General features: G+C 44.5%; 1 protein-coding gene and 1 pseudogene across 5 annotated transcripts in view; both read left to right on the top strand.

The window, feature by feature from the left end:
* The window catches only part of DNAH9 (dynein axonemal heavy chain 9), a 342,415-nt gene extending 318,758 nt beyond the window's left edge, over positions 1 to 23,657 (top strand). For 4 of the 5 annotated variants that reach the window (XM_070395266.1, XM_070395267.1, XM_070395269.1 and 1 more), the window contains 4 exons: positions 2,248 to 2,418; positions 7,709 to 7,891; positions 21,985 to 22,374; positions 23,074 to 23,657. In XM_070395266.1, coding sequence (XP_070251367.1) covers positions 2,248 to 2,418; positions 7,709 to 7,891; positions 21,985 to 22,374; positions 23,074 to 23,301 — 972 coding nt within the window. In that variant the 3' untranslated portion in view covers positions 23,302 to 23,657. Of the gene's footprint in view, positions 1 to 2,247; positions 2,419 to 7,708; positions 7,892 to 8,048; positions 8,233 to 21,984; positions 22,375 to 23,073 lie in introns of those variants that run through there. The other variant, XR_011468497.1, reaches the window with a different exon arrangement.
* Positions 17,894 to 18,925, top strand: LOC138994514 (gamma-sarcoglycan pseudogene; annotated as a pseudogene).
* Positions 23,658 to 24,236: the final 579 nt, after the last annotated feature.

Genomic DNA, 24,236 nt, shown 5'->3' with positions numbered 1-24,236 from the left:
ATTTCTAGCCTCAAATTCATGATCCAGTTGAGCCCTTGGAGATCTTTCTATTCTTGATATTTGGTTCAATGATTCTATTTGTTGCTCTTTTCTACGAATAACATCTGGGGCATTCATTTGATTGTTTTCATTCAGGATATTGGCAAAGCCATTAGGAGCAAAATTTCAGGTAAGAACTAGGCTAACTTTTGCTAAGGTTTATAGTAGCGATTCCAAATCTCTTCAAAGGGACATGATCTTGGAGGAGATCACTCACCCCTCCTACTCTTTGTTGGTTTCTAGGAGCACAGATATATATATATATATATATATATATATATGAACAGGAAAAACATTCAAACGAAGCTTTTTTATACTATTAGTTTGGGTTTTTGTTTTACTATTACTACAGCTATTTTTAAGGTGCTCATCTTTGCCTCTATTTAGCCTGCCATGGAAAATATATGAAAAGATCATATTTTTAAAAAACTATTTTTATTGCTTATCTATTGAAGGTGCTTAAAAGAACTTTGAATACCAAACTTAAGGGGAATACTGGTCATAAAAACATTAACAACAAGCTTTTTTTTTTTTAATTCATAAAATTTAAGAAGGTAAGTCATAAAAGTCATTTGATCCAGGGGGAAAAAAATGGACCTCTGAGAAGAAATTAAAAACAATAAGATTCTAAAAATAAGAGGATTTTTTTAACTCTTGATCAAGTCTTCAAGGCTTTAGCCAAGAAAATTGTGCAAGAGCGTCCCCTAGTGTCTATGGAACAATTTGACAAGAGGCTGAAGTAGGTGATGGGCAGCAGTAACATAGTTTGCACACCTCCTCCAATAAATGAGGCAGATTTTCCTTTTCTTCTTCCCTCCCTGTAACCTGCCAGTTAATAGATGGTTATAGAGAACCTACCAAGAAGTCCAGGCATGTGCTGGCTGCTGGAAGAAATATAAAAATAAGCACACACATTTGCCTTTAAGGAATATTTTACTTAGACTAGACCTTACTAACACCAAGAAATCATTAAAGTCAAATTAAGAGCTAAACTTGAGAGGTAGTTTCTCACTGTAATAGGAAGAATTGTACTCAGAGATTATTCAGAAAACTTGAGCCTTAAAAACTGAGGGAGCCGGCCAGTGTGGCCCAGTAGTTAAGCGTTGACCTATGAACCAGGAGGACACGGTTCGATTCCCAGTCAGGGCACATGCCCAGGTTGCGGGCTCGATCCCCAGTAGGGGGCATGCAGGAGTTAGCCGATCAGTGATTCTCTTTCATCATTGATGTTTCTTTCTCTCTCTTTCCTTCTCCCTTCCTCTCTGAAATCAATAAAACTATTTTGGAGGGGAAAAAAGCTGAGGGAGACTTTTTAGGGATGGCAGACTGGCCACCCTAACCGACCATAACCCACCCTAACTGAGCACTGAGATGTGTTATTTGGGTGTCACACTTTTACATTTTTAAATGCAAATACTTTCCTTTTTTAAATATATTTTTATTGATTTCAGAGAGGAAGGGAGAGGGATAGAGAGATAGAAACATCAATGATGAGAGAAAAAAATCATTGATCAGCTGCCTCCTGCATGCCTCACCCTGGGGATCGAGCCTACAACCCGGGCATGTGCCCTGACCAGGAATCGAACTGTGACTTCCTGGTTCATAGGTCGATGCTCAACCACTGAGCCACACTGGTGGGCTATATTCTAATACTTTTCGCCAGAGGCAGGAACTCTCAAGTTCGCAGCAAAGTTCACCTAGTCGTGCATCCCAACCCACACAGGGATTTTGCCTGTGTTGTCCTGTGTTGTGTGTAGGTTTGTCTTCTCTGATTTAGCTAAACAGGGGGGAGGGAAAAAGTAATTCAAGGGCAAGAGGTCTGAGGTCCTAGAAGAGCTTGAGAAAAAATACCGGGTAGGTTTAGTATTTCTACATGACTCTGAGGAGCCCTCCCTGTGTGTGGAAGGACAGGCGTGTCAGGGAGCAGTGGGAGGGGGTGGGATTGGAGCTGCATAAAACCCTCTAAACTTCTCGAACAAGAGAATGACTTCGTGGATGGGGAGGTCTGAAAACTGGCCCAGCAGAGTGGTGTGGGGGGAGGCAGGCCAGGGTGTGCACTGCTCCGTGGGGGGCAGCTGGCAGCCAGTGTGGTGAGCAGTGTCACCGGCAGGGCCGAAGGGACCACAGACTGCGCCGTGGAGCCTGGAGCGCGGAGTGGGAATGGGCGATGTCTTGGTTGTTTGTGAGCGACCTACCCTTGACTTGCAGTACATTGATGCCGAGCTGCCCCCCGAGTCACCCTATCTCTACGGCCTCCACCCCAATGCGGAGATCGGCTTCCTGACCCAGACCTCGGAGAAGCTCTTCCGCACGGTGCTGGAGCTGCAGCCGCGGGACAGCCACGTCGGGGACGGAGCGGCAGCCACGAGGGAAGAGAAGGTATGTGGAGGGGGTGCCAAGGTCACTCTGGGAGCTGAGGACTGCACACGGGGACTGGCCAGTTGGCCGTACACAGCACAGACCCCACTGAGCACACCGTCCCCACAGCCCGTCCAGCCCTGACATGCCTGCCCTTCAGCCCAAGAGCCGGGCCCGGCCACCATCCTGGCCACTGGTTGCATCCTAGGAAGTCACTGCCATTGGATTTGGCAGTTGCTTTGCTAGTCCGCCCAAAGTCCATTTTAATTTAGTTTGTCGGCCAAAGTGAAGGAAGGGAACAGTGGTGGCTTGGGAAGCTTAAAGCTGACTTCGTGATTCCTTGGCAAACTAAGTAATGGCGGAGAGAGCTGTCCCTAAAAACCGCCACCCTCATTCCACCAACGAGGTGCTCACTGGGACTCACTCCTCTTCAAGACAATAGTGCCTTCTCTGTGTGTGAATGACATTTCTTTTTTTTTTTTTTAATATATTTTATTGATTTTTTACAGAGAGGAAGGGAGAGAGATAGAGAGTTAGAAACATCGATGAGAGAGAAACATCGATCAGCTGCCTCCTGCACACTCCCTACTGGGGATGTGCCCGCAACCCAGGTACATGCCCTTGACCGGAATCGAACCTGGGACCCTTCAGTCCGCAGGCTGACGCTCTATCCACTGAGCCAAACCGGTTTCGGCTGAATGACATTTCTTCAGAGAGTCTCCTAACACACAGTTAAGAGCTACTAAGCACAGGAGCTCCTGAAATTTCCGGAGGGTAGAGGGGAATTAGGGGTAGAAAGGCAGACTGGGGTGAGGTATGGGTTTGGGGTGTGAGGGCAGGAAGGAATGGGGCACTGAAATGTAATTTCTTATGAAGATTTCCCACACAAGCAAACTCATCCTGAGAGGTGTACCCCCTTCACCCCCCCCCACCCCCCTCACAACACTCAGGTTCCTTTCATTAGAGATGCCATTGCTTTATGAGAAAACATACTGGGAAGATGAAGGATTAAGAAAGCTGGGAGTTGGGGGTGGCCGGGGAGAGGTCAATGAGAGGAAAAGGAGACATATGTAATACATGCGTAAGTTTAAATAATAAAGAATTTTTTTAAAAAAAAGAAGAAAGAAACCTGGGAGTCATCAAACTTTTAGGCCCAGGGATTTGCACCCTGGCAACTTGATGCAGGTGAGCAGACTTGCAGGCAGCTGCCCTAAATCAATCCACGATTTGATGGTGCAATATAATTGGAGAATAAAAGGAAGAGAAGAGATTTACATTACCCAGAATCTAAACCATGTAGAATGGAAAACGTTCCCAGCTCTAAAAATGAAAAAGGCTGGGACGATATCGGTAATAAGATATTCTCCAAGTAACATTCAAAGAAGCTTCCAGTTCTATAATTTCCTTATCCCCTTCTTCCAACTAATTCAAGGAAGTGTATGTGTGTGTATATCTGTGTGTGTGTGTATATCTGTGTGTGTGTGTGTGTGTGTGTGTCTTTCAGAAATGGATGAACTATGATCACTTGCCAAACTAGGAAAACCTATTAGCACCACAGATACCAGGAAGTGGGCAACTTTTGCTATTATACATAGTTCTTACATATGGGAAAAGAAGGAAAGAGAAGAGAGGAGGGGGAAGGAGGACACAAAATAAATTCATAATCATTGGCCATCATAATACAAGTGGCCAATAAAAATATTCTCAATGTCACTATAACTAAATGAACTTAAGTGAAATATCATTTTTCACCTAATGGCAAAAAAAATTTAATGTGATACTATGCAGTGAGGAGGGCCTAGGACAGTGATGACGAACCTATGACACGCGTGTCAGAGGTGACACGTGAACTCATTTTTTTGGTTGATTTTTCTTTGTTAAATGGCATTGAAATATATAAAATAAATATCAAAAATATAAGTCTTTGTTTTACTATGGTTGCAAATATCAAAAAATTTCTATATGTGAGCCGAAACCGGTTTGGCTCAGTGGATAGAGCGTCAGCCTGCGGACTGAAAGGTCCCAGGTTCGATTCCGGTCAAGGGCATGTACCTGGGTTGCGGGCACATCCCCAGTAGGAGATGTGCAGGAGGAGCTGATCGATGTTTCTCTCTCATCGATGTTTCTAACTCTCTATCTCTCTCCCTTCCTATCTGTAAAAAATCAATAAAATATATTTTAAAAAAAAAATTTCTATATGTGACACGGCACCAGAGTTAAGTTAGGGTTTTTCAAAATGCTGACACACCGAGCTCAAAAGGTTCGCCATCACTGGCCTAGGACAACAGGCACTCTTGTTTCTGCTGGTGGAGGTTTAAAGTATAGAACAATCTGACCATAGCTACTAAAATTTAAAATCTTCATATTTTTACTCGTAATTCTATGTGTAGGAATTCAACCATCAGTGGGAACACTCAAAAGTGCACAGATTTTATGATATATTTCTATTTATTTATTACTTATTTATTGCTTATAGTAGTAGAAATAATAAACAGACCAAACATGCAATAGGGAGTAACATAATAAACTATGGTCTGCCGCACCAGTGAAATAAGCTATACTGTTTAAAAAAAAAAAAAAAAAAAAAACAAGGCAAATCCATATGTACTAACAAAGGAACATGTCCAAGATTTATTACAAGGTGGGAAAAGCTGTGTATAGTGTGATTCCATTGGTGATGAAAGAAAGAAAGAAGAAAGAAAAAAAGAAAGAAAGAAAGAAAGAAAGGAAGGAAGGAAGGAAGGAAGGAAGGAAGGAAGGAAGGAAGGAAGAAAGAAAGGAAGGAAGGAAGGAAGGAAGGAAGGAAGGAAGGAAGGAAGGAAGAAAGAAAGAAAGAAGAGGGGGAGGGAGGGGAAAGGGAGAAGGAAGGAAGACAAGATCAGCTTGGGGGGGAGGAAGGGGACGGGAGGGAGGGAGTTATATGCATTGAAGGATGCCTAGAGGAATTAGAAACCCAAACATTAGCAGTTAGTGGGTTTTTTCCCCCTTTGAGGAAATAGGCAAAATTGTGGGAGGATTTTGCTTCTAATACCATATGGATCTGTAATGTTTACCAGGGGTGGGCAAACTTTTTGACTCTAGGGCCACAATGGGTTCTTAAAGTGGACCGGAGGGCCGGAACAAAAGCATGGATGGAGTGTTTGTGTGAACTAATATAAATTCAAAGTAAACATCATTACATAAAAGGGTACGGTCTTTTTTTTTTTTTTTAGTTTTATTCATTTCAAAAGGGGCCGGATCCGGCCCGCAGGATGTAGTTTGCCCATGGCTGGTTTAGACCCTTATAGTAAGCATTTATTACCGTCCCCCCAAAAGAAAAAACGGCAGAGGTGCTTGTGTAAGTAAAGTAGACCACATCCCTTGGAGCCCACTCCTCCCATCTGCAGGGCTTCTCTGAGCAGAAGACGGCTTGTGGATGTCCCTAACAGTCCTCCCGGCCGTGGCCCGTCTCCACACACTCCACGGGATCAGTGACAGAATAGAACTCTGTTTCCCGCATTCAATGTATTTTGGAACAATGCCTCCAGACTATCTTTTCATCTCTTTGTGAATAACGTCTGAATGGCAGCTCACTGTTATAGGACTGTTTCTTCAAATTCTGCTCCAGAGACAGAAATATGATATAATTTCAACCATTTGTCTTCTAGCCCAGCAGCAGCTTTCAGGTACCATTAAAATTCCATTCCAGTTGCTGCTATGACAGCACCAGAGACCCATTTGTGACAGGGTGATGAGCTGTACTTCCCTTTTTCTAACATCAGCTCTTTTCCTAGAGAATGTATTCTATGTTAACAATACAAGGCAACTCGAATATTAATAATCCTTTACATTTATATGGATTTTTTTATAGCTTTCAGATGTTGCCACATTCATCAACTCATTTTATTTGATCTCTGCATCAGCCCCGGGAGTTAGGGGAGAGGGGACAGGTGGATAAAAACGCTCTTAGAAATTTTTATAGATGCAGAAAATTGAGACCTAAATGACTTGCTAAAATTCACATAGGTAATGCATAACAGGACCGTATTCACTCAGTCGGGGTCCTTTGGTGGCAAGCAACAGAGACCAATTTAGTTGAAATAGGCAAGAAATAGCTCACCGTATCAAAGGAATCCTGGGCCCAACTGCTGTAGCTCTGTGGTTGAGCATCAACCTATGAACCAGGGGGTCAGGGTTCGATTCCCAGTCAGGGCACATGCCCAGGTTGTGGGCTTGATCCCCAGTAGAGGGTATGCAGGAGGCAGCTGATCAATGATTCTCTCTCATCATTAATGTTTCTATCTCTCTCTCCTTCTTCCTTCCTCTCTGAAATCAATATATATATTGATTTAAATATATATATATATATTTAAAGTAATCCTGAGAAAGAAGTCAAGTGGATTGTCCTCTCGGGGCACTTCCACCCTGGCAGTGACTCCAGCCACTTTTTGCCCCTGGATCCTAGTCTTGAGGTTCAAATTTTCATGTTCCTGGAAAAAAAATATCTGATTGGCCTACTTGGGCCATGGAAGGGCTGGGCCCCAGGACTGTACCCCAAAACAAGAAGGAAGAGGTGATTTCATGAACAAGATAGGGACCAGTTAAGAAGATGGGGAGAGAGATGATGAAGAGACGAAAACCTTAGACTGCCACTACTTGCCTCTGAGGGCCCCGAAGGCTGCTCACTCCCTCCTTCTCTGCTGGCCACAGGTCTTACGTCTGCACTGGTTTCACTTTTCTTTCTCTGCTGACAGACCTCCTGTGCTTCCTCATTACTTCAAAATGGCAGGCTCAGCCTCCAAACGCTTACCCCCAAATAAGTCAGTATCTCGGTACCTCAACTCCAATTTCCAGGAGAGAGGCCCTGCTGTTCTCGCTCCCCTGGTCTAATTAGCTGACAGGTTGTGTGACAAAAGGCACGTTGGGGCGGGGAGGAGGTTTGCATGATAGATGGGGGTGCTTCTTCCAGGCCCCCAGGACAGAAACCGCAGTGCAGCCTCCTGGAAACTCAGAATGGAATATACATACCAGCTTCGTGTGGCCCAAATGCCTTTCCAGTTTGATTCTCACAGCTGTTTCAGATCTGGGTTTCTCCAGCTCTCAGCTCTTGGAAAAGCATCTGTGTTCATCTTTTCAGCTGGTAGCATAAGTCACAGCTTATGGCGAGGCCATCCGTGGTTGGTCCTCAACCCCTGACCTCGTTGACCTAAGCAAGCAGGCCAGAGGAGGGCCAGGGATGGATAATTGTCACCTTTAGTGCCTTAATACTGAACAGCGAGTCCTTCTGGAGAGTTAGACCCCCTTTCTAACCCTGTGTTTCCTGTGTGGGCAGGTCAAGGCCCTTCTGGAAGAAATACTGGAGCGGGTGACGGACGAGTTTAACATCCCAGAGCTGATGGCCAGGGCGGAGGAGCGCACCCCCTACATCGTGGTTGCCTTGCAGGAGTGTGAGCGGATGAACACACTCACTAGGGAGATCCGGCGCTCGCTGAGGGAGCTGCACCTCGGCCTGAAGGTGCGTGAGGACTTGGGTGGGAAGGGCGTTGCCAGCTGGGCCCCCTTGAGGAGAAAGTGGGACCGGGGATCCTGGGAGCTGGAGACCAGTTCTCCTGCAGCAATCCAAATGCCCAAGAGGGTGTCACCCCAGAAACCGGAGTCTGCTCATGTTGCAGGGGCGGTAAGACACAAGGCCTAGAAGCCTGACGCTGTGCTGAGGTTAGAATGAGCTGTGACTGGCTGGTCGGGCAGGTGAGCTGCCCAGGAGACTACACTCTGAATGAGCACCGAGACAGAAGTCTTCACACCCGAGTGTCTTCCACTGCCATGCGTAACATCGCTTTCCCGTGAGGCAAAAAGGTGTGTTTGCCCTACACCTCTGAGTTTCCAGGAGGCTGCACTGCGGTTTCTGTCCTCGGGTCCTAAAAGTACGGTTCTAGACTGGCATCAACGCCCAACTCTTCCATGTCCTCACTCTGTGGCCTTAACGTGATTTAAACCTCACTGTGTCTCAGCTTCTTCATCTATAAAACAGGGATAATTTCATAGGGCTTTGGGAGAACTAAGTAAATTCATTTACGTAGAGTGTTGAGAACAATATGATAAGTACCCATAGGTATTAGCAGGAAGTCTTATCACCCCATGAGGGGGATGGAAAGAATTTTAATCTTTTACAACCTTGAGGTGGTTCTAAGATCCAAAGATCTGAAAGAGCCAAGGTTGCACAAGCTAAGGTTTCTCCGATCGGTGAAAAAGCCTCCTATTTCTACAAGCGTTTATGTAAACAAGGTACTTTTTGTACCATAAGCATATGATGTCAAATGCAGAGCACGGAGTCTAATAGGTAGGCATTGTTATAACCATTCACCTGTAAACATGTAAGTGGGGAGGGCCTGCTGCCTTTTAGGAGCGGCTGAAGGTGACTTGTCAGTTTAGTAAAAGAATTGTGACCCCACACAGAGGGAAAGTGAGAGCCCACTTTTGTAGCCAACATTGAAATCTCAGCCCAGCCCTGGACGTCGGGCTGTGGTGTGCTGCTGCCTTCCAGGCCGATGGTCACGTGTGCACAGGGGAACCAGGCAGGAGTTCCTTCCCAATGTGGTCACATAGAAACTACCTAATAAACTGCAAAATCTAGGTTAGTGGGTTTTTTAAAAATCTGTTCATTTCCCTTCTGCCCCCAATATGGGTGGAGAGAAATAAGGAGAAAGGTGAGATGGGAAGGGATGTTGAAAGCTGACAATGCTTCATAATGTTTCCAAATTAGGCTCCAGCTTGTAATGAAATGAAATACAAAACTTTGTAGAACAATCTCAAGTGTAAATAAGGATTCTGCCTGTCACACGGTGCAGCTCCATTACTGTGGCAGGCAGGTATACATTAGTAATTATCTTCAGTAGATTTGTTGCAACCTTAGCCTATTGGATCCATGCAATTTGGTGCCGTCTGTTTACCCATTCGACTTCCAATTCATTCACTCATTTTTCTGCCAAGAGCTTTCCCTGAGGTTTGGTGTCAGAATTGCAGAGCGTGCCTGGGAAAAGGCGAGGGAGGCAGGGAGGTTTCTCTTTATTTCAGTCTAGGCAAGCGGGGCTGATCCATGAGCTCTTTGCCCTCCATGGTAGAGGGGCGCCTTCTGATGGATGAAGAAGTGAGAAACCACTCAGCTCCAAGCTTCTCACCCGAACGCTGGTGGGAAACCATGATCGGCCTTGCTGACCAGCTTGCCTGGTGGGGGGCGGGGAGGAAATTCTCACTTCTTTCCTTCCCTCTCTTTCTCAACAGTCACTTTAAAGTTCTAGGAGGGTTTTAGATGGAGCACAGGAGGACATGGGACAACTTACGCTACCTGGCACAGTAAACAGGCAAACCCAAATGCTCTGCCCAGGCTGGGCACCAAGTTAGAAAACATCTAACTTTTTAAATCATTAAATCAACACTCTTTGCGTTTATGATAAAGAAATTCTTACTTGTAATCATTCACAGTTGGCGGGATGGGAAACCATAATGCTACCCAAAATGTGTTAGCTGAACTGAGGGGCCCAGATGACTGTGAGAACTCCAAGCACACAGCTTGTGGGGAAAGCAGGGTGGTTACCCGGGGGTGGTCAGCTGGTCACAACCACGTTTCCACAGAGAGAAATTCCCTCGGGAACTCACCACCGTCAGAAAACTGGCGCTCAGCCTTACATAGTGAAGAACCAGGTCCTGCAAGTGTTTCAGAGCTGACTGGTCAAAGGCCCTGACTCCCACTAACCAAATGCACAAAAGCCTGATGTACAAAACTCCCAACGGCCAAGGCCAATTCATTCTTCACAATAACAAATAGTTATACATTTCAAAGGATCATACAGTGGTGAAAATTCTCTGCCTGTGTAAGAAAATTACACGAGACTCCAAATTCTTAGACCTGCCCTGTACACTGCAGTAGCTGCTAATGACAGGTTAGCACTTGAAACATGGCTAGTCCCAATCAGATGTGTCATAAGCATAAATGAAACGCCGGATTTCAAAGATTTTTAAATGTAAAATACCTCATTAATAGTTTTATATTGATCACATATTGAAATATTTGACATTTTAGATATATTGAATTAAATAAAATACATTGCAAAAATTAAGTTCATCTGTTTTTTGTTTTTTTACTTTTCTAAATGTGACTACCAGAAAATGTAAAAGTGTCTACACAGCTCTCATTTGCAGCTCGCATTGTATTGCATTTTTGGGAAGTGCTGTCATAGGCGGAGCCATGGCCAGCCTAGAATCTGGGCGGGGCTGAGAATTTTTTAATTATTCAAATGTGTGTTTTTTTAAATATATTTTTATTGATTTTTTACAGAGAGGAAGGGAGAGGGATAGAGAGTTAGAAACATTGATGAGAGAGAGACATCAATCAGCTGCCTCCTGCACACTCCCTACTGAGGATGTGCCCGCAACCAAGGTACATGCCCTTGACCGGAATCGAACCTGGGACCTTTCAGTCCACAGGCCGACGCTCTATCCACTGAGTCAAACCGGTTTTGGCAATTTTTTTTTAATTTTTATTTTTTATTGATTTTTTACAGAGAGGAAGGAAGAGGGATAGAGAGTTAGAAACATCAATGAGAGAGAAACATTAATCAGCTGCCTCCTGCACACCCCCTACTGGGGATGTGCCCACAACCAAGGTACATGCCCTTGACCGGAATCGAACCTGGGACCTTTGAGTCCGCAGGCCAATGCTCTATTCACTAAGCCAAACCGGTTAGGGCAATTATTCAAATGTTTGATGGCATCAGACTTTTTTCCCTATGCTTCAGAGGCTGATTACCCCTTCTGCTTGACAAAATTGGTCTCTAAGTATGTGAAAGATGTTGAAACTGAAAGGCCAGCTTGCAGACTTGGAGAGTTACTCCAGCTCCTTACTCTGATATACTGCGTGTTAACAAGGCAGGTCTGAGAGGGGTGCCTGGCTGTGGCCCTTTAATGACTGACAGATACCACCCACCAGGCAGCTGCCAGCCCAAATGCCTTCGGTCTTCTGGCCACACTTCATCAGAACCTCAGGTGGATGGGCTGCGGTCACCCTCAGCCTGGAAGCCAGCCAGGAAGGGGTAGAACCCATATCATTCCCACCTTCCTCACCGCTCATGTTTTATACAAAAGAAAACTGATGCCAAAAACCGGTTTGGCTCAGTGGATAGAGCGTCGGCCTGCGGACTGAGGGGTCCCGGGTTCGATTCCGGTCAAGGGCATGTACCTGGGTTGCGGGCACGTCCCCAGTGGGGGATGTGCAGGAGGCAGCTGATCGATGTTTCTCTCTCATCGATGTTTCTGACTCTCTATCTCTCTCCCTTCCTCTCTGTAAAAAAATCAATAAAATATATTAAAAAAAAAAAAAAAAAAAAAAAAGAAAACTGATTGCAAAGACCATCTTCATACAGGAAAAAGCAGGCAGGAGCTCACCCTCAGGACAGGGGCAGCCGGCAGCCCCTGGAGAAGGAAGCGCGTGGGTGCTCATGTCCCCGGGGACGGATGCTGGCTGCGCGCATGCAAGCCCAGAGCACCAGCCACTTCAGACACTGCAGCAGTGCCCTTTCCAGACAGATGGTCTTGGCCCTCCAGAGGTTGGAGTCCTGGACTGGAGGCTACAAATCTGAGTTTTAACAAACTCATTGACTTAAAGCAATGAAGGCCTACCAGAAAAATAAGGTTTTTATTCTATATATCAAAGAAAGTTTATGAGAGCACTTATCGATAAAATAGATGAATACAATGGTTAAGGTCACAGCCAGGCAGCCCTCAAATCCACCATCAGGTACCCCCAACCCCTAGTTCCCCCAGATTTCCCCGAAATGCTCACATGTAGCAAGCTAGTCACAGGACCCTGAAATGGGTCATTTTCTTAAAAGAAGGATTTACTGTTTCTCCGTAGGTTTTCTTTTCGTTTCCTGTTGACCTGTGAATAAGTGCAGATGCTCATTGGCCTTGCGTGGGATCCAGGCTGGAGGAGCCTAGGGAACTGGGCTTGAGCAAATGAAACAGGCTCGCCTGGGCTGCTGCGCCTGAGTCTATGAAGGGCCTCACTACCCAGAGTTTGGCCACAGAAACTTCCCGTCTGCCAACTCCAGCCTCCACCACTCTGGCAGCATCTTAATAAGCAATTTTTTTCTGAACACCTTTCAGGAAATGCTGTCCTAGAGGCTGTAGATCTATTCTTCTCCTAAGAGGGAGACAGTTCCACTTAGTGAATAGAGGGCAGCGTTCTCTCGTTTCTTCTCACCCTTCCTCTGAAGACGAAGCATTTCTGCTTCCGCTCAAGGTCATGGGAATATCCGAGATCAGAAACGGAAATAGCAGGCCAATGATTTCTTCTTTCCCTAACTCCTTCCTGCTTCACTCTCAAACTGACAAAACCTAAACCATGGCACTTCCCTAAGGCTCCCTCATTCGCACCTTCAATTAGTAAATGCAAAATCTCTGTCACAATAAATTATAATCATAAGCAGATGTGAGAAATTCTTAAGAAAACCAAGTTACATGTCTTATGTTCCTCTGTTATCAAAATGATTTCAGATTTCTGAAGGGTGTTAAAATGTAAGCATTGCATATTTTTTACTCTCAGGTTTTATTTTTAGAGCATTTTTAGATTTACAGCAAAATTGTGCAGAAGGTACAGAGAGTTCCATGTTGCTCTGCCCCCTCCATGCACAGCTCTCCCCACTGTCAACTTCCCCCACAGAGTGGTCCAGCTGTTACCACTGATGAACCTACTTTGATTCATCACAGTGACCCAAGCAAGGACCATAGCTTACATTAGGGTCCACTCTTTTTTTTTTTTTTTTTTTTTTTACTGATTTCAGAAAAGTGAGAGAGAATCATTGATGAGAGGGAATCATTGATCAGCTGCCTCCTGCATGCCCCCCATTGGGGATTGAGCCCACAACTCAGGCATGTGCCCTTGACCAGAATCGAACCCCGACCTCCTGGTTCATACGTCAACGCTCAACCACTGAGCCATGCCAGCCGGGTAGGGTCCACTCTTGATGCTGTACATTCTGTGGATTTGGAGAAATGTGTAATGACATGTATCCACCATTATAGTGTCTTAGAGACTAGTTTCACTGCCCTAAAAATCTTCTCTCCTGCATATATTTTAACCTTAACCACATCATTCCTTATCACAACAGAAGTCGGAGAAGTAGGTGCTCATGTGACATCACTGTTGTCAGAGTGGCACTTGGCTGTAGGAGGCATGGTAACCCAGAGTAAGGAGTGGACTCAGCCAGGGAAATACCCAGGAACACAGGACTTCACTCTACAAGCAAATGACAGTGGCCAGCAGACCCAGTCCCGTCTGAGTCTCTCTCTCACAGCCCTCAGAAGAGGTGCCAAAGGACAGGACATCTTCACCACTCTGTTTCAGTACTGCTGACCCAGTCTGTCAGTCATGTTATGGGACGACTCCAGGATGGGGCACATTTACTCCCGGTCTACCCACATGGCAGACAGCACTCACATGTATGATACATTTCCATAGACACACCCAGATTGAACAAAACCCCAGAGCTTTGTATAATCATGTAAGTAAAATGGCCATTAAAAAATTCTTAATTTTTTAATTTTAAAAAGGAAAATAAATATGGCCCATGTATTTTTTTTAAGTCTCTTGGACTTTAATTTTGTAATGAGTCTTAATTTGTCTGCATATCTTCTTAACTACAGTTTGGCAAGCAAGTTTGTGTGAGAGTATGCCCCCCAAAAAAACATGTTTTATTGAAATTGCAACAAGTAGAGCCCTGGCCAGGTAGCTCAGTTGGTTAAAGCATTTTTCTGATACACCAAGGTTGCAAGTCAATCCCCAGTCAGGGCATATACAAGAATCAACCAATGAAAGCATAACTAAGTATAGCAACAAATCGATGTTTCTCTCTCTCTCTCCCTTCCTCTCTCTCTCTATATAAAAATCAATACATTTTTTAAAGACTTAAATATAGCCCTAGCCAGTTTTGCTCAGTGGATAGAGTGTTGGCCTGCGGACTGAAGGGTGCCAGGTTCGATTCTGGTCAAGGGCAAATGTCCAGGTTGTGGGCTCGATCCCCAGTGTGAGGCATACAAGAGGCAGCCAATCAGTGATTCTCTCATCATTGATATTTCTATCTCCCTCTTTCTCTCTTTTCCTCTCTGAAATGTAGCTAATGTGACTAAGGAAGGAATATTTAATTTTATCATTTTAATTCACTTGCAGTTAAGTAGCTACATAGGGCTATTAGTCATTGGATCGGACACAGTAGGCCTAAGGCAGTGGTTGGCAAACTGCGGCTCAACAAACCGCAGCTCGCGAGCCACATGCGGCTCTTTGGCCCCTTGAGTGTGGCTCTTCCACAAAATACCGACTTCTGCGCATGGGCCATGAAGTTTCAATTGCACTGTACGTGTGCTCCCACACGTGGTATTTTGTGGAAGAGCCACACTCAAGGGGCCAAAGTGAGTGTTTGCTGAGGTTTGCCGACCACGGATAAGGCATCTGTATTGCATGCAATGTAAGGCCCAAAACAATGGGTAGGGACTTGCCTACCAGCTATGTCCTCTAGGGAGGATGTCAGATAGTTTTCCCAGAAAAAGAGTCCCTCATCCTGCCCAAAGGTGAACTGAAGCCCCTCCCCACTAAATGGTCTGAGCTCTTAAAGGCCATTGTTTTGGTCCATTGCAAATACTTCTACCATGGACCGCTCTTCTGGTTCTCTTCTGTGGGGTGTATTAGTCAGGTCAGGCTGCAATAACAAAATACCACAACCTGGGGGTGCTTAAGCAACAGGCACTTATTTTCTCACAGTTCTCAAGGTTAACACATTGCCACTTTCTCTCTCCTCTTCATATGGCCAGGGGAGAGGGAGGGAGGAATATAAGAGAGAGATTAATCTTCTCTTCTTATAAGGTCACCAATCCTATTGGACTAGGTCAGTGGTTGGCAAATTGCAGCTCGCAAGCCACATGCGGCTCTTTGGCCCCTTGAGTGTGGCCACGAAGTTTCAATTGCACTGTACATGCATGCCCGCACGTGGTATTTTGTGGAAGAGCCACACTCAAGGGGCCGCAGTTTGCCCACCACTGGACTAGGTCCACCTTTAAGACCTCATTTAACATTAATTACCTCCTAAAGGCCCATCTCCAATACAGTCACATTGCAGGTTAGGGCTTCAATATACAAATTTGGTGGATACAATTCAGTCCATAGCAGAGGTTTCTCTCACCTGTCAACTCTGAGGGTTGGAGCTGCCTCCCATAGATGAGTTGCTGCATTAGCCTGACTAATGTGGACCCAGTGGTTCCCCCAGCCACCAACCCACACCCCTTCCGTGCTTCTCCGGCTTCGTGGCGCACCAATGCATTACGTGAGCAGCTTTGCCTTGCTTGTTATCACTTTCACGCACCTGATTCAATTCTCTTTCATGAATGAGCGAAGTGAAGAGGCATCAAGGCTACTGGGTAGTGGGACTGTGTCCTGTTTATGGGCATCACCATCATGTCTGTTAGAAAAGGAGTGTTGAGAACCACTGATTCGGGCCTCCCAGCCCTCCTGCCTCCCTAGACGACACTGTGCACAGCCACTGCTCTCTCTGCATAATGCAGCCCCCAGCGCTGCCAAGACATGCCTGCCACAGCCCTCCCCTAGCCCCTTTGCCTAGCTATGGCTTTTCCCATCCTAGAAACACACCTGTACATGTACCTTGTTTATAAGCCTTTCTCTGACCTGTGCCACCTGATCATGTTCACGGTACTTGTCTACGCTTATACAAGAAGATCCAGCAGTGCTCCTGGATCCATCTACACTCAACCGCATCTCTTAGAAACTGCTCTTAAGTCATCACTCAAGCCTTTCCACAGATATAAACCCTGCTTCCTCAGTTAGACTATCAGCTCAGCAAGTAAGGATTCTTCTCACTGTTACACATTTCTGGGAGAAAAGCATTAGAATAGCCCTCGCTGTGTGGCTGTGTGTCTAAGAGCAAAGGTGACGTGAGGAGGAGAACGGAGCTTAGCTGCTCAGCTGCACCCATTCACTCCTCAGTAGGTGTCGTTCTGTTGAAAGTAATTTGTGTGTTCACCACTGCAAATACCGTGTGGCCTGGGAAGAAGTCAGTGTGCTTGCCTTTATAAATCAGGGATTTAGAAAATTACACAGACGCACATTCATCAGTCCATTAAAGGTCCTTGGCTTGACGACTTTAAGTTTTTCAATGATTCCTTTTCCACACTAAGAGTTCCTTTTTGGCCCAAACAGAGACGGACCCTGGTTACAAAAGGAAATTTTTATAATTGTGATAGTAACCTCTGTGAAGTATTGAATTGATGCTTAAAAGTGACTTATCTGGTTTTCTTTTTATGGTCACAAACCAGATTTACCTTAACTAGAAAACCAGACAATATGTGAAAAACGACAGGTACCCCAGGACTGTGATACTTGGGAAAAGGGAAATAAGCCCAGGCGATGGCTCCGTGGCTGAGCATCGACCTATGAACTAGGAGGCATGATTCCGATTTCTTATCAGGGCACATGCCCAGGTTGTGGGCTCAATCCCGTGTGGGGTGTGCAGGAGGCAGCCGATCACTGATTCTCTCTCATCATTGATGTTTCTATGTCTCTCTCCCTCTCCCTTCCTCTTAAAAAAAAAAAGAATAAAAGGAAACAAGAAAGGTTTCCCCTCATTGCATGAGCCCCTCATTGCATAAACTTACTGTGTGGAGGAAGCCTCGGGAAAAAGTCCCAAATTCTGCTGAACTAAGGAAGCAAGTGAGTTCCTGGGGCCAAGGTCCAGTTGCAGAGTAGAACACCCAAGGCAGGGACTGTACAGAGCTCCAGAGATCTGCAGACGCACCCCGAGACTGGGCTGGCTACTGCTCTGCACATGAGAAAAAACTCCCAAAGCTGAAAAAGACCACCAGAAAGGAGCAGTGCAAACAATTGCCAGAACTCACACAAAGCGGAGAACAGACTGCGTTCCCACTAGCCAGAGTAGAAAAGACTCACACAACAGGAGGTCTGAGGAAGAAGCCTCAGTAGTGGGCTAAATTGGACCTAGACTAAAAGCCGGTCTAGACCCTCCCTGCTTCCCACTAACACAAAGCTGAAATGCAGGCTTCTGACCGATCCTTTAGAGTGAGTTAGCTACAAGCAAAAAATAAATTCCAGCACTTTTTAAAGGAATAAAACAAAAGCTAGCACACACGTATGTAAAATTCACAGCATTTGACATAAAATAAACAAATTACAGGCATGTAAAGAAGCAGGACTCCATAGCCAGGAGGAAAGCTGATCCATTGAAATGGAGCCAGAAATGGCAGGGATGATGGAATTAGTAGACAAGGATGTTGAGACAACTATTATGAGTTTGCTCTATATGTTCAAGAAGATAGAAGACAATAAGGCCATGATGAAATGGCAAACAAAGACATAAAAAAAGACACAGTGAAATATATGGAGATGAAAAATATATTATCTGAAATGAAAAAAAATACTTTGGAGAATTAACAATTAATTATGCAGTGCAGAAGAAAAAATCGGTAAGTGAAAATAGAGTAATGAAACTATCCAAATGAGGGGGAAAGAAAAAAAAGAGCTCCTCTGCGGTGAAATGACTGCTTAAGTTTGGAAGCTCAAGAAAGTCCCAATGCAGGACTCCGGCCACATCTCCCTGCCTGGCTTCCCTTCCCAGCCTCTCCTCAGGCACCTCAAGTCTGTGCCTCTTTCCCTGCGCCAAAGAAGCCTGGGACTCATTTCTGCTTCTACAGTCTACTCAGAATGTGACTGTAAATGCACACAACTCTGAAGGAAGATTAAAAGTGGGTCTCAAGCCCTGGCTGGATTGGCTCAGTGGATAGAGCATTGGCCTTGAAAACTGAAGGGTCTCAGGTTCTATTCCAGTCAAGGGCACATGCCCAGGTTGGGGGCTCCATCCCCAGTAGGGGGTGTGCAAGAGACAGCTGATCTATAATTCTCTTTCATCATTGATGTTTCTATCTCTCTCTCCCTCTCCCTTCCTCTCTGAAATCAATAAAAATATATTTGGAAAAAAAAAAGTGGGTCTCAAAATGGTAAAAGTCCAGAGTCAACAGTTTCAGATCAGTCCCAAAGAAGGCAAACCACTGTTTACTGCTGATGAAAGTGAAGTTGTGGTTGGTGCTGATAGACATCGAGTAACTGGGCCTGAAGGGCTCTTTTTGAACTTTCAGTGGAAACACCTCTCGTTAGAGCTGACCCATTTCAGGAGTTGAGATTAGAATCTCCCACACGAAGTCTAAGCATGGATGCCCCAAAGGTGTTCATATGAAAGCTCATGCTGGGAAAATCAAGGCCCTTTCTCAAATGGACATCCTTTTTCATAGTAATGATGGGATGCTTGTGCTTGAAACTGAAACTGCATGTTTACCCAAGTTGGTTCAGGGAACTCAGGGTCCTGTTGGCAGCTCACAAAGACTCTATGAAATTTGTGTGTGTCCAGATGGGAAGCTTTACCTGTCTGTGGCTGGCGCAAGTACCACATGATATGAAAACAATCACATCTGTCCCTAAACCACCCACATCTTCCATGGAGAATCTGCCTTGTTTCAGTGAACTTTAGAGATCTTAAGCCTTCACACTTAGAGCAACTTGACACCCTGGAAAACTGAGGTGGCAGATGGAAGTAGGACACACTTTCAAAAGGAACTCAAAAAGGAAACTGTGCCAATGAAAGGGTTCAGATGAATGGTGTGTGGGTGGTAGATGCCAAAGCCAAGGAAATAACAAAAGAATGTGTTCATTCTACTAGATTGATTTTCATCAGGACCTTGTGAATTTTCTTTTCCTTTCTTGTACATGTCAATCTACAAGGAAATAGTGAATTGCTGTGTGGAATTAATTTATGATGTTCAAGTGTGGATATCTAACTCCCCCAAAAGTAGCATTGGTCAATACTAAGATGCCCCAAAGTTCTATGATGTGTTTTCATTATATCACTCAAACCTGTGAGTACTCTCTTAATTTTAATGGGAAGTATGTAAAGTTTCACAAGAAAATATATTTTAAATGGACTTTAAGGTTGATCTGATTTTCAATGTGTAGTCAAATAAATAAATTATACAAAATTAATCATGGTTTCTTTATAGTCAATGAGCAAAAATCAACCTATATGCCCCCCCAAAAAAAAGACTAAACATAAGTGTATGGAGCATCAATGACCTGTGCAATCATCTATCATAGGTATAATTAGAGTCCTAGGAGGAAAGGTTTGAGCAGGGGAAGGTAAACAGAAAAAAATTAATTTGAAGAATTGAGGACCACATTTCTGCAAATTTGATGAAAACTATAAACCCATAGGCACAAGTCCCACACAATAAGTCTAATGAAAACTAGGTGAAGATACCTCAATAAAGTTTCTTAAACCCAATGGTAAAGAAAAATCTTAAAAGCAACCAGAGGTAAAAATAGAAAATATGTACAAAGGAGAAAAAATGACAGCAAATGTTTTGTAGGAACCTATACAAGCAGAAGACAGTGGAGAGGTATTATTAAAGTACTAAAAGAAAGTACCAAAAATATTCAGAAAGGTCACAGGATACAAGATAAGCACACAAAAATTAATACTATTTCTATATAAAAGCAATGAAAACATGGACACCAAAATTTAAACCATTTTAGCCACTCAAAAATTAAAATACTTGCATGTAAATCTAACAAATACAGGACTTGTATACTCAAAATTACAAAACACGTAAAAGAAATTAAAGAATATATAAATAAATAGAGGGCCATATACTATTCATGGACTGGAACATAACACAGTAAAGATGTCATTTCTACTCAAATGGATATACAGGTTTAATGCAATTTCTATCAAAATCGCAGCAAGAACCTTTTGTAGATACAGAAGAGATTATTTTAAAATTTATGTATAAAAACAAAGAACTAGAAGAGTGAAAACAATTTTGAAAAAGAATAAGGTGGGGGAAAAGTAGTTTACCTAATTTCAAGACTTATTACAGTATATAGATAGGATAATTAAGACTGTGTGGTACTGGGTAGAAAGATAGATACCCAAAACAGAATAAAAAGCTGGGAGGGGCTATTATTCTGCCTACTACACATACTATGGAATAGTACTCCGAAATAAAAAGGAATGAACTATTTTTTTTAAAAAATATATTTTATTGACTTTCCACAGAGAGGAAGGGAGAGAGACAGAGAGCCAGAAACATCAATGAGAGAGAAACATCGATCAGCTGCCTCCTGCACACCTCCCACTGGGGATGTGTGCGCAACCAAGGCACATGCCCCCGACCAGAATCGAACCTGGGACCCCTCAGTCCGCAGGCCAATGCTCCATCCACTGAGTGAAACCGGCCTTGGCAAGAATGAACTATTTGATATTTGCAAAAACGTGGATAAATTTTTAAAGAATTAAGCTGAGTAAAAAAAGGCAATCCCAAAAGGTTTCAAACTCTATGATTCTAATTACATAGTATTCCTGAAGTGACAAACTCACAGAAATGGAAACTAGGACAGTGGTCACTAGGGGTTATAGAAAGGATGTGACAGGAGAAAATCGGATGTGACTATACAACGAATCCTTGTGTGCCCGCCATGTTCCGCGCCACCCCCTGGTGGTCAGCACACATCATAGCGAGCGATGGAACTCCCACTCTCCCAGTCGAATTCCCAAGGGGACACTGTGCATATTAGCCTTTTATATATATAGATGTGCATCTGCAATTATCTCAAAATAAAAGGTTTAATTTAAATAAAAAGCAGAGGGAATAATTTCCAACAAATGTTATGAGGCCAGAATTAACTTGATACCAAAGACATTATGAGAAAAGAGAATGAGAGATGAGCATTCTTCATACACACACAAAGCTGAAGCCTGAGGATCTGTATTCCCCCAAATCAAGATTTCCTTCAGAAATCAAACTATTAGCCCTAACCGGTTTGGCTCAGTGGATAGAGCATCGGCCTGCGGACTGAAGGGTCCCAGGTTTGATTCCAGTCAAGGGCATGTACCTTGGTTGCAGGCACATCCCCAGTAGGGGGAGTGCAGAAGGCAGCTGATCGATTTTTGTCTCTCATTGATGTTTCTAACTCTCTATCCCTCTCCCTTCCTCTCTGTAAAAAAATCAATAAAATATATTAAAAATAAAAAAGAAATCAAACTATTAGGCGACTTTAGGGAACCCTCTTCCAATGGCTAAATGAAATTCGTAAAGAAAGTTTTTCAGTGAAAACCATCTGTAAATTAAACTGTGTAACCTTATGTTTCTAAGCTGCATGCGAAGGCTGGCAAAGAGTCGAGTTTGTTTTGGATGGGGTTGAATCGACATGGAACCCTCAGGTGGTTTGAGGTCTGCAGTGAGCAGGTCCACTACCACCAGTAGGTAGGCGTAGACTGATGTAACTGGAGCAGGGAGAGTTTTAAAGGACCAGCCTTGGATGAGACAAACTTTGCAAATAAAGTACTAGATGGGACAGTCATTGCGTCGCCCACCCCTGGAGTCTTCTCCTGTCTTTCTGAGGGCCATGAGCCAGAAATCCACAAGGCTGGCTGTTTGCAGGAATTTGCTGCCCCCTCACTTTCTCCTCCCATTCTTTGTCTTCAGGGGGAGCTGACCATGACCAGTGACATGGAGAACTTAGAGAACAACCTGTACCTAGACACCGTGCCAGAGCCCTGGGCCAGACGAGCCTACCCTTCCACAGCAGGCCTGGCCGTCTGGTTTTTGGACCTCCTCAGCCGAATCAAGGAGTTGGAGGCTTGGGTAGGCGACTTTGCAATGCCCTCCACGGTGTGGCTGACAGGCTTCTTCAACCCCCAGTCCTTCCTGACCGCCATAATGCAGTCCATGGCCCGCAAGAATGAGTGGCCACTAGACCAGATGGCCCTGCAATGTGACGTGACGAAGAAGAATAGAGAGGATTTCAGAAGCCCTCCTCGGGAAGGAGCCTATGTCCATGGCCTCTTCATGGAAGGTGCTCGCTGGGATGCACAGGTAAGTCCTGGGAGGAGCCACGGGACACCCTTTGTGGGCTGGTTAAATACACACTGACTCCCATAAAGTGTGCTTACTAAAAGGGATATTCCTGAATCTTCTGACCTAGATAATCTTTCCTTGAGGTTGACAAGCCATTTGAGGCAGCCAGGGATGGTGCAGAGAGCACAGGCTTGGCAGAGGGAGGGGAGTGGGTAAAAGCAACAGCTCTGATCCCTATTCTATGGATGAAGATGGAGCATAGCTTCCTCTGCTCAAAAGTCAAAATGCTCTAGAGGGTGGATGAGGTCACATCAGAAACTAGAACAGGATATAGCCAAAGGCTTACAATCGAAAGCATTTGCTGACAGCTGTGTCTTACTCATCTTTACCCCAGCACCTAGCATGACATCTGGCAAATAGTTACATTCAATATGCTTATGAAATGAATGAATCAAAAAATAAAACTCAGGTAGACTCAAAGGGATTAATTTGTATATGAAAAATTTCAGCTTTTGGAACTCTCTTTGCAAAAGTGATTTAGGCCAGAAAGCAGCATCAGAGGCATCCCACTGCAGGTTGCTGAAAGAACCTGTGAGGGGAAGGCATAGAGGCAGCCAGCCCTTCCCAGTCTCATCTCCTGGATCTTCTGCAGGAGCAGGCCGCTGGATGAGCTCTGGGTCTGATCTAACATGGCTTTCCTCACATTCTTGTCCTCAGGCTGGGGTCATTACAGAGGCCAAGCTCAAGGATCTGACACCCCCGATGCCTGTGATGTTCATCAAGGCCATTCCTGCAGACAAGCAAGATTGCCGCAGTGTCTACGCTTGTCCTGTATACAAGACATGTCAGCGGGGACCCACCTACATATGGACTTTCAACCTGAAGACCAAGGAGAACCCATCCAAGTGGGTTCTAGCTGGAGTAGCTTTGCTTCTCCAGATTTAGCTTCCTTCGGAGCCACTGAGAAAACGAGGCTGGGCTGGAGACTGCCCAGAGGGACAAGTGGCTGAGGGTGATCACAGACACATAAAGACAAGAAATCATAAGCACTCACAATTCTGTACAATTCTTTTAGCCTTGTGCTCTGTTAAGGAATGTTTTCTTCATTTGATTACTTATAGGATTAAAGAGATAGGCTCGGCTCTTCTGGGCTAGGCTTAGCTCTCTTCAGAAGAGCCGAGCGTAGCCAAAAAAGCCGAACTAACCCCACAGAGCTGAGCCCGAGAAGTGCCTTAAAGGGATGGTGAGCTGGAAGAGTGTGGCCTAGGAGCTAGGGGAGAGGCATTTCCTAACACTGAACCTTCCCTAATAAAGTGATTTATTCTCCAACTGTGTCTGGTCCAGGCTTTGAATTACAGGGTTATAAATGATCCTTAAGAGCTGAAGAGAAAAAAGCCACAAGCACGAGCCCTGACGCTGTTGCAGGCACCTACGCTCTGCGCTCTGGCTCCCAGCTGCTCCACAGAGGAGCATCATTGGCATCACCGTAAATCAGTCTGCTTGTTAACAAGCTGCCCAGGTGCGTTGTATGCACACTAGGGTTTAAGAAGCATTACTCTGGACCAGGAGCCAACACACATTTTCTGTAAAGGATCATGGCAAATATTTTAGGCTTTGCAGGGCATATAGTTTGGTTGCAACTACTCAATTCTGCCACTGTAGCCCCAAAGCAGCCATAGACAATACAGAAATAAATGGGTTTGGCACAGTCCAACAAGGTTTTCTTTACAAAAGCAGACAGTGGGCCATACTTTGCTGATCACTACTCTAGAGAATATTCCACACATACATTCACACATATTCAATACATTTTATCTAACACCTACCATTTGCTAAGAACACACTGTGAATAATAGGCTGTTTCCTGTATCTCTGTCATC

This window comes from Myotis yumanensis, unplaced genomic scaffold, assembly GCF_028538775.1.
Source record: "Myotis yumanensis isolate MYYU_CA2020_CCGP unplaced genomic scaffold, mMyoYum1.0.hap1 SCAF_16, whole genome shotgun sequence".
Taxonomy (NCBI): domain Eukaryota; kingdom Metazoa; phylum Chordata; class Mammalia; order Chiroptera; family Vespertilionidae; genus Myotis; species Myotis yumanensis.
The sequence above is the reverse complement of the archived record's forward strand: the minus strand, read 5'-3'. Positions and strand labels throughout refer to the sequence as shown.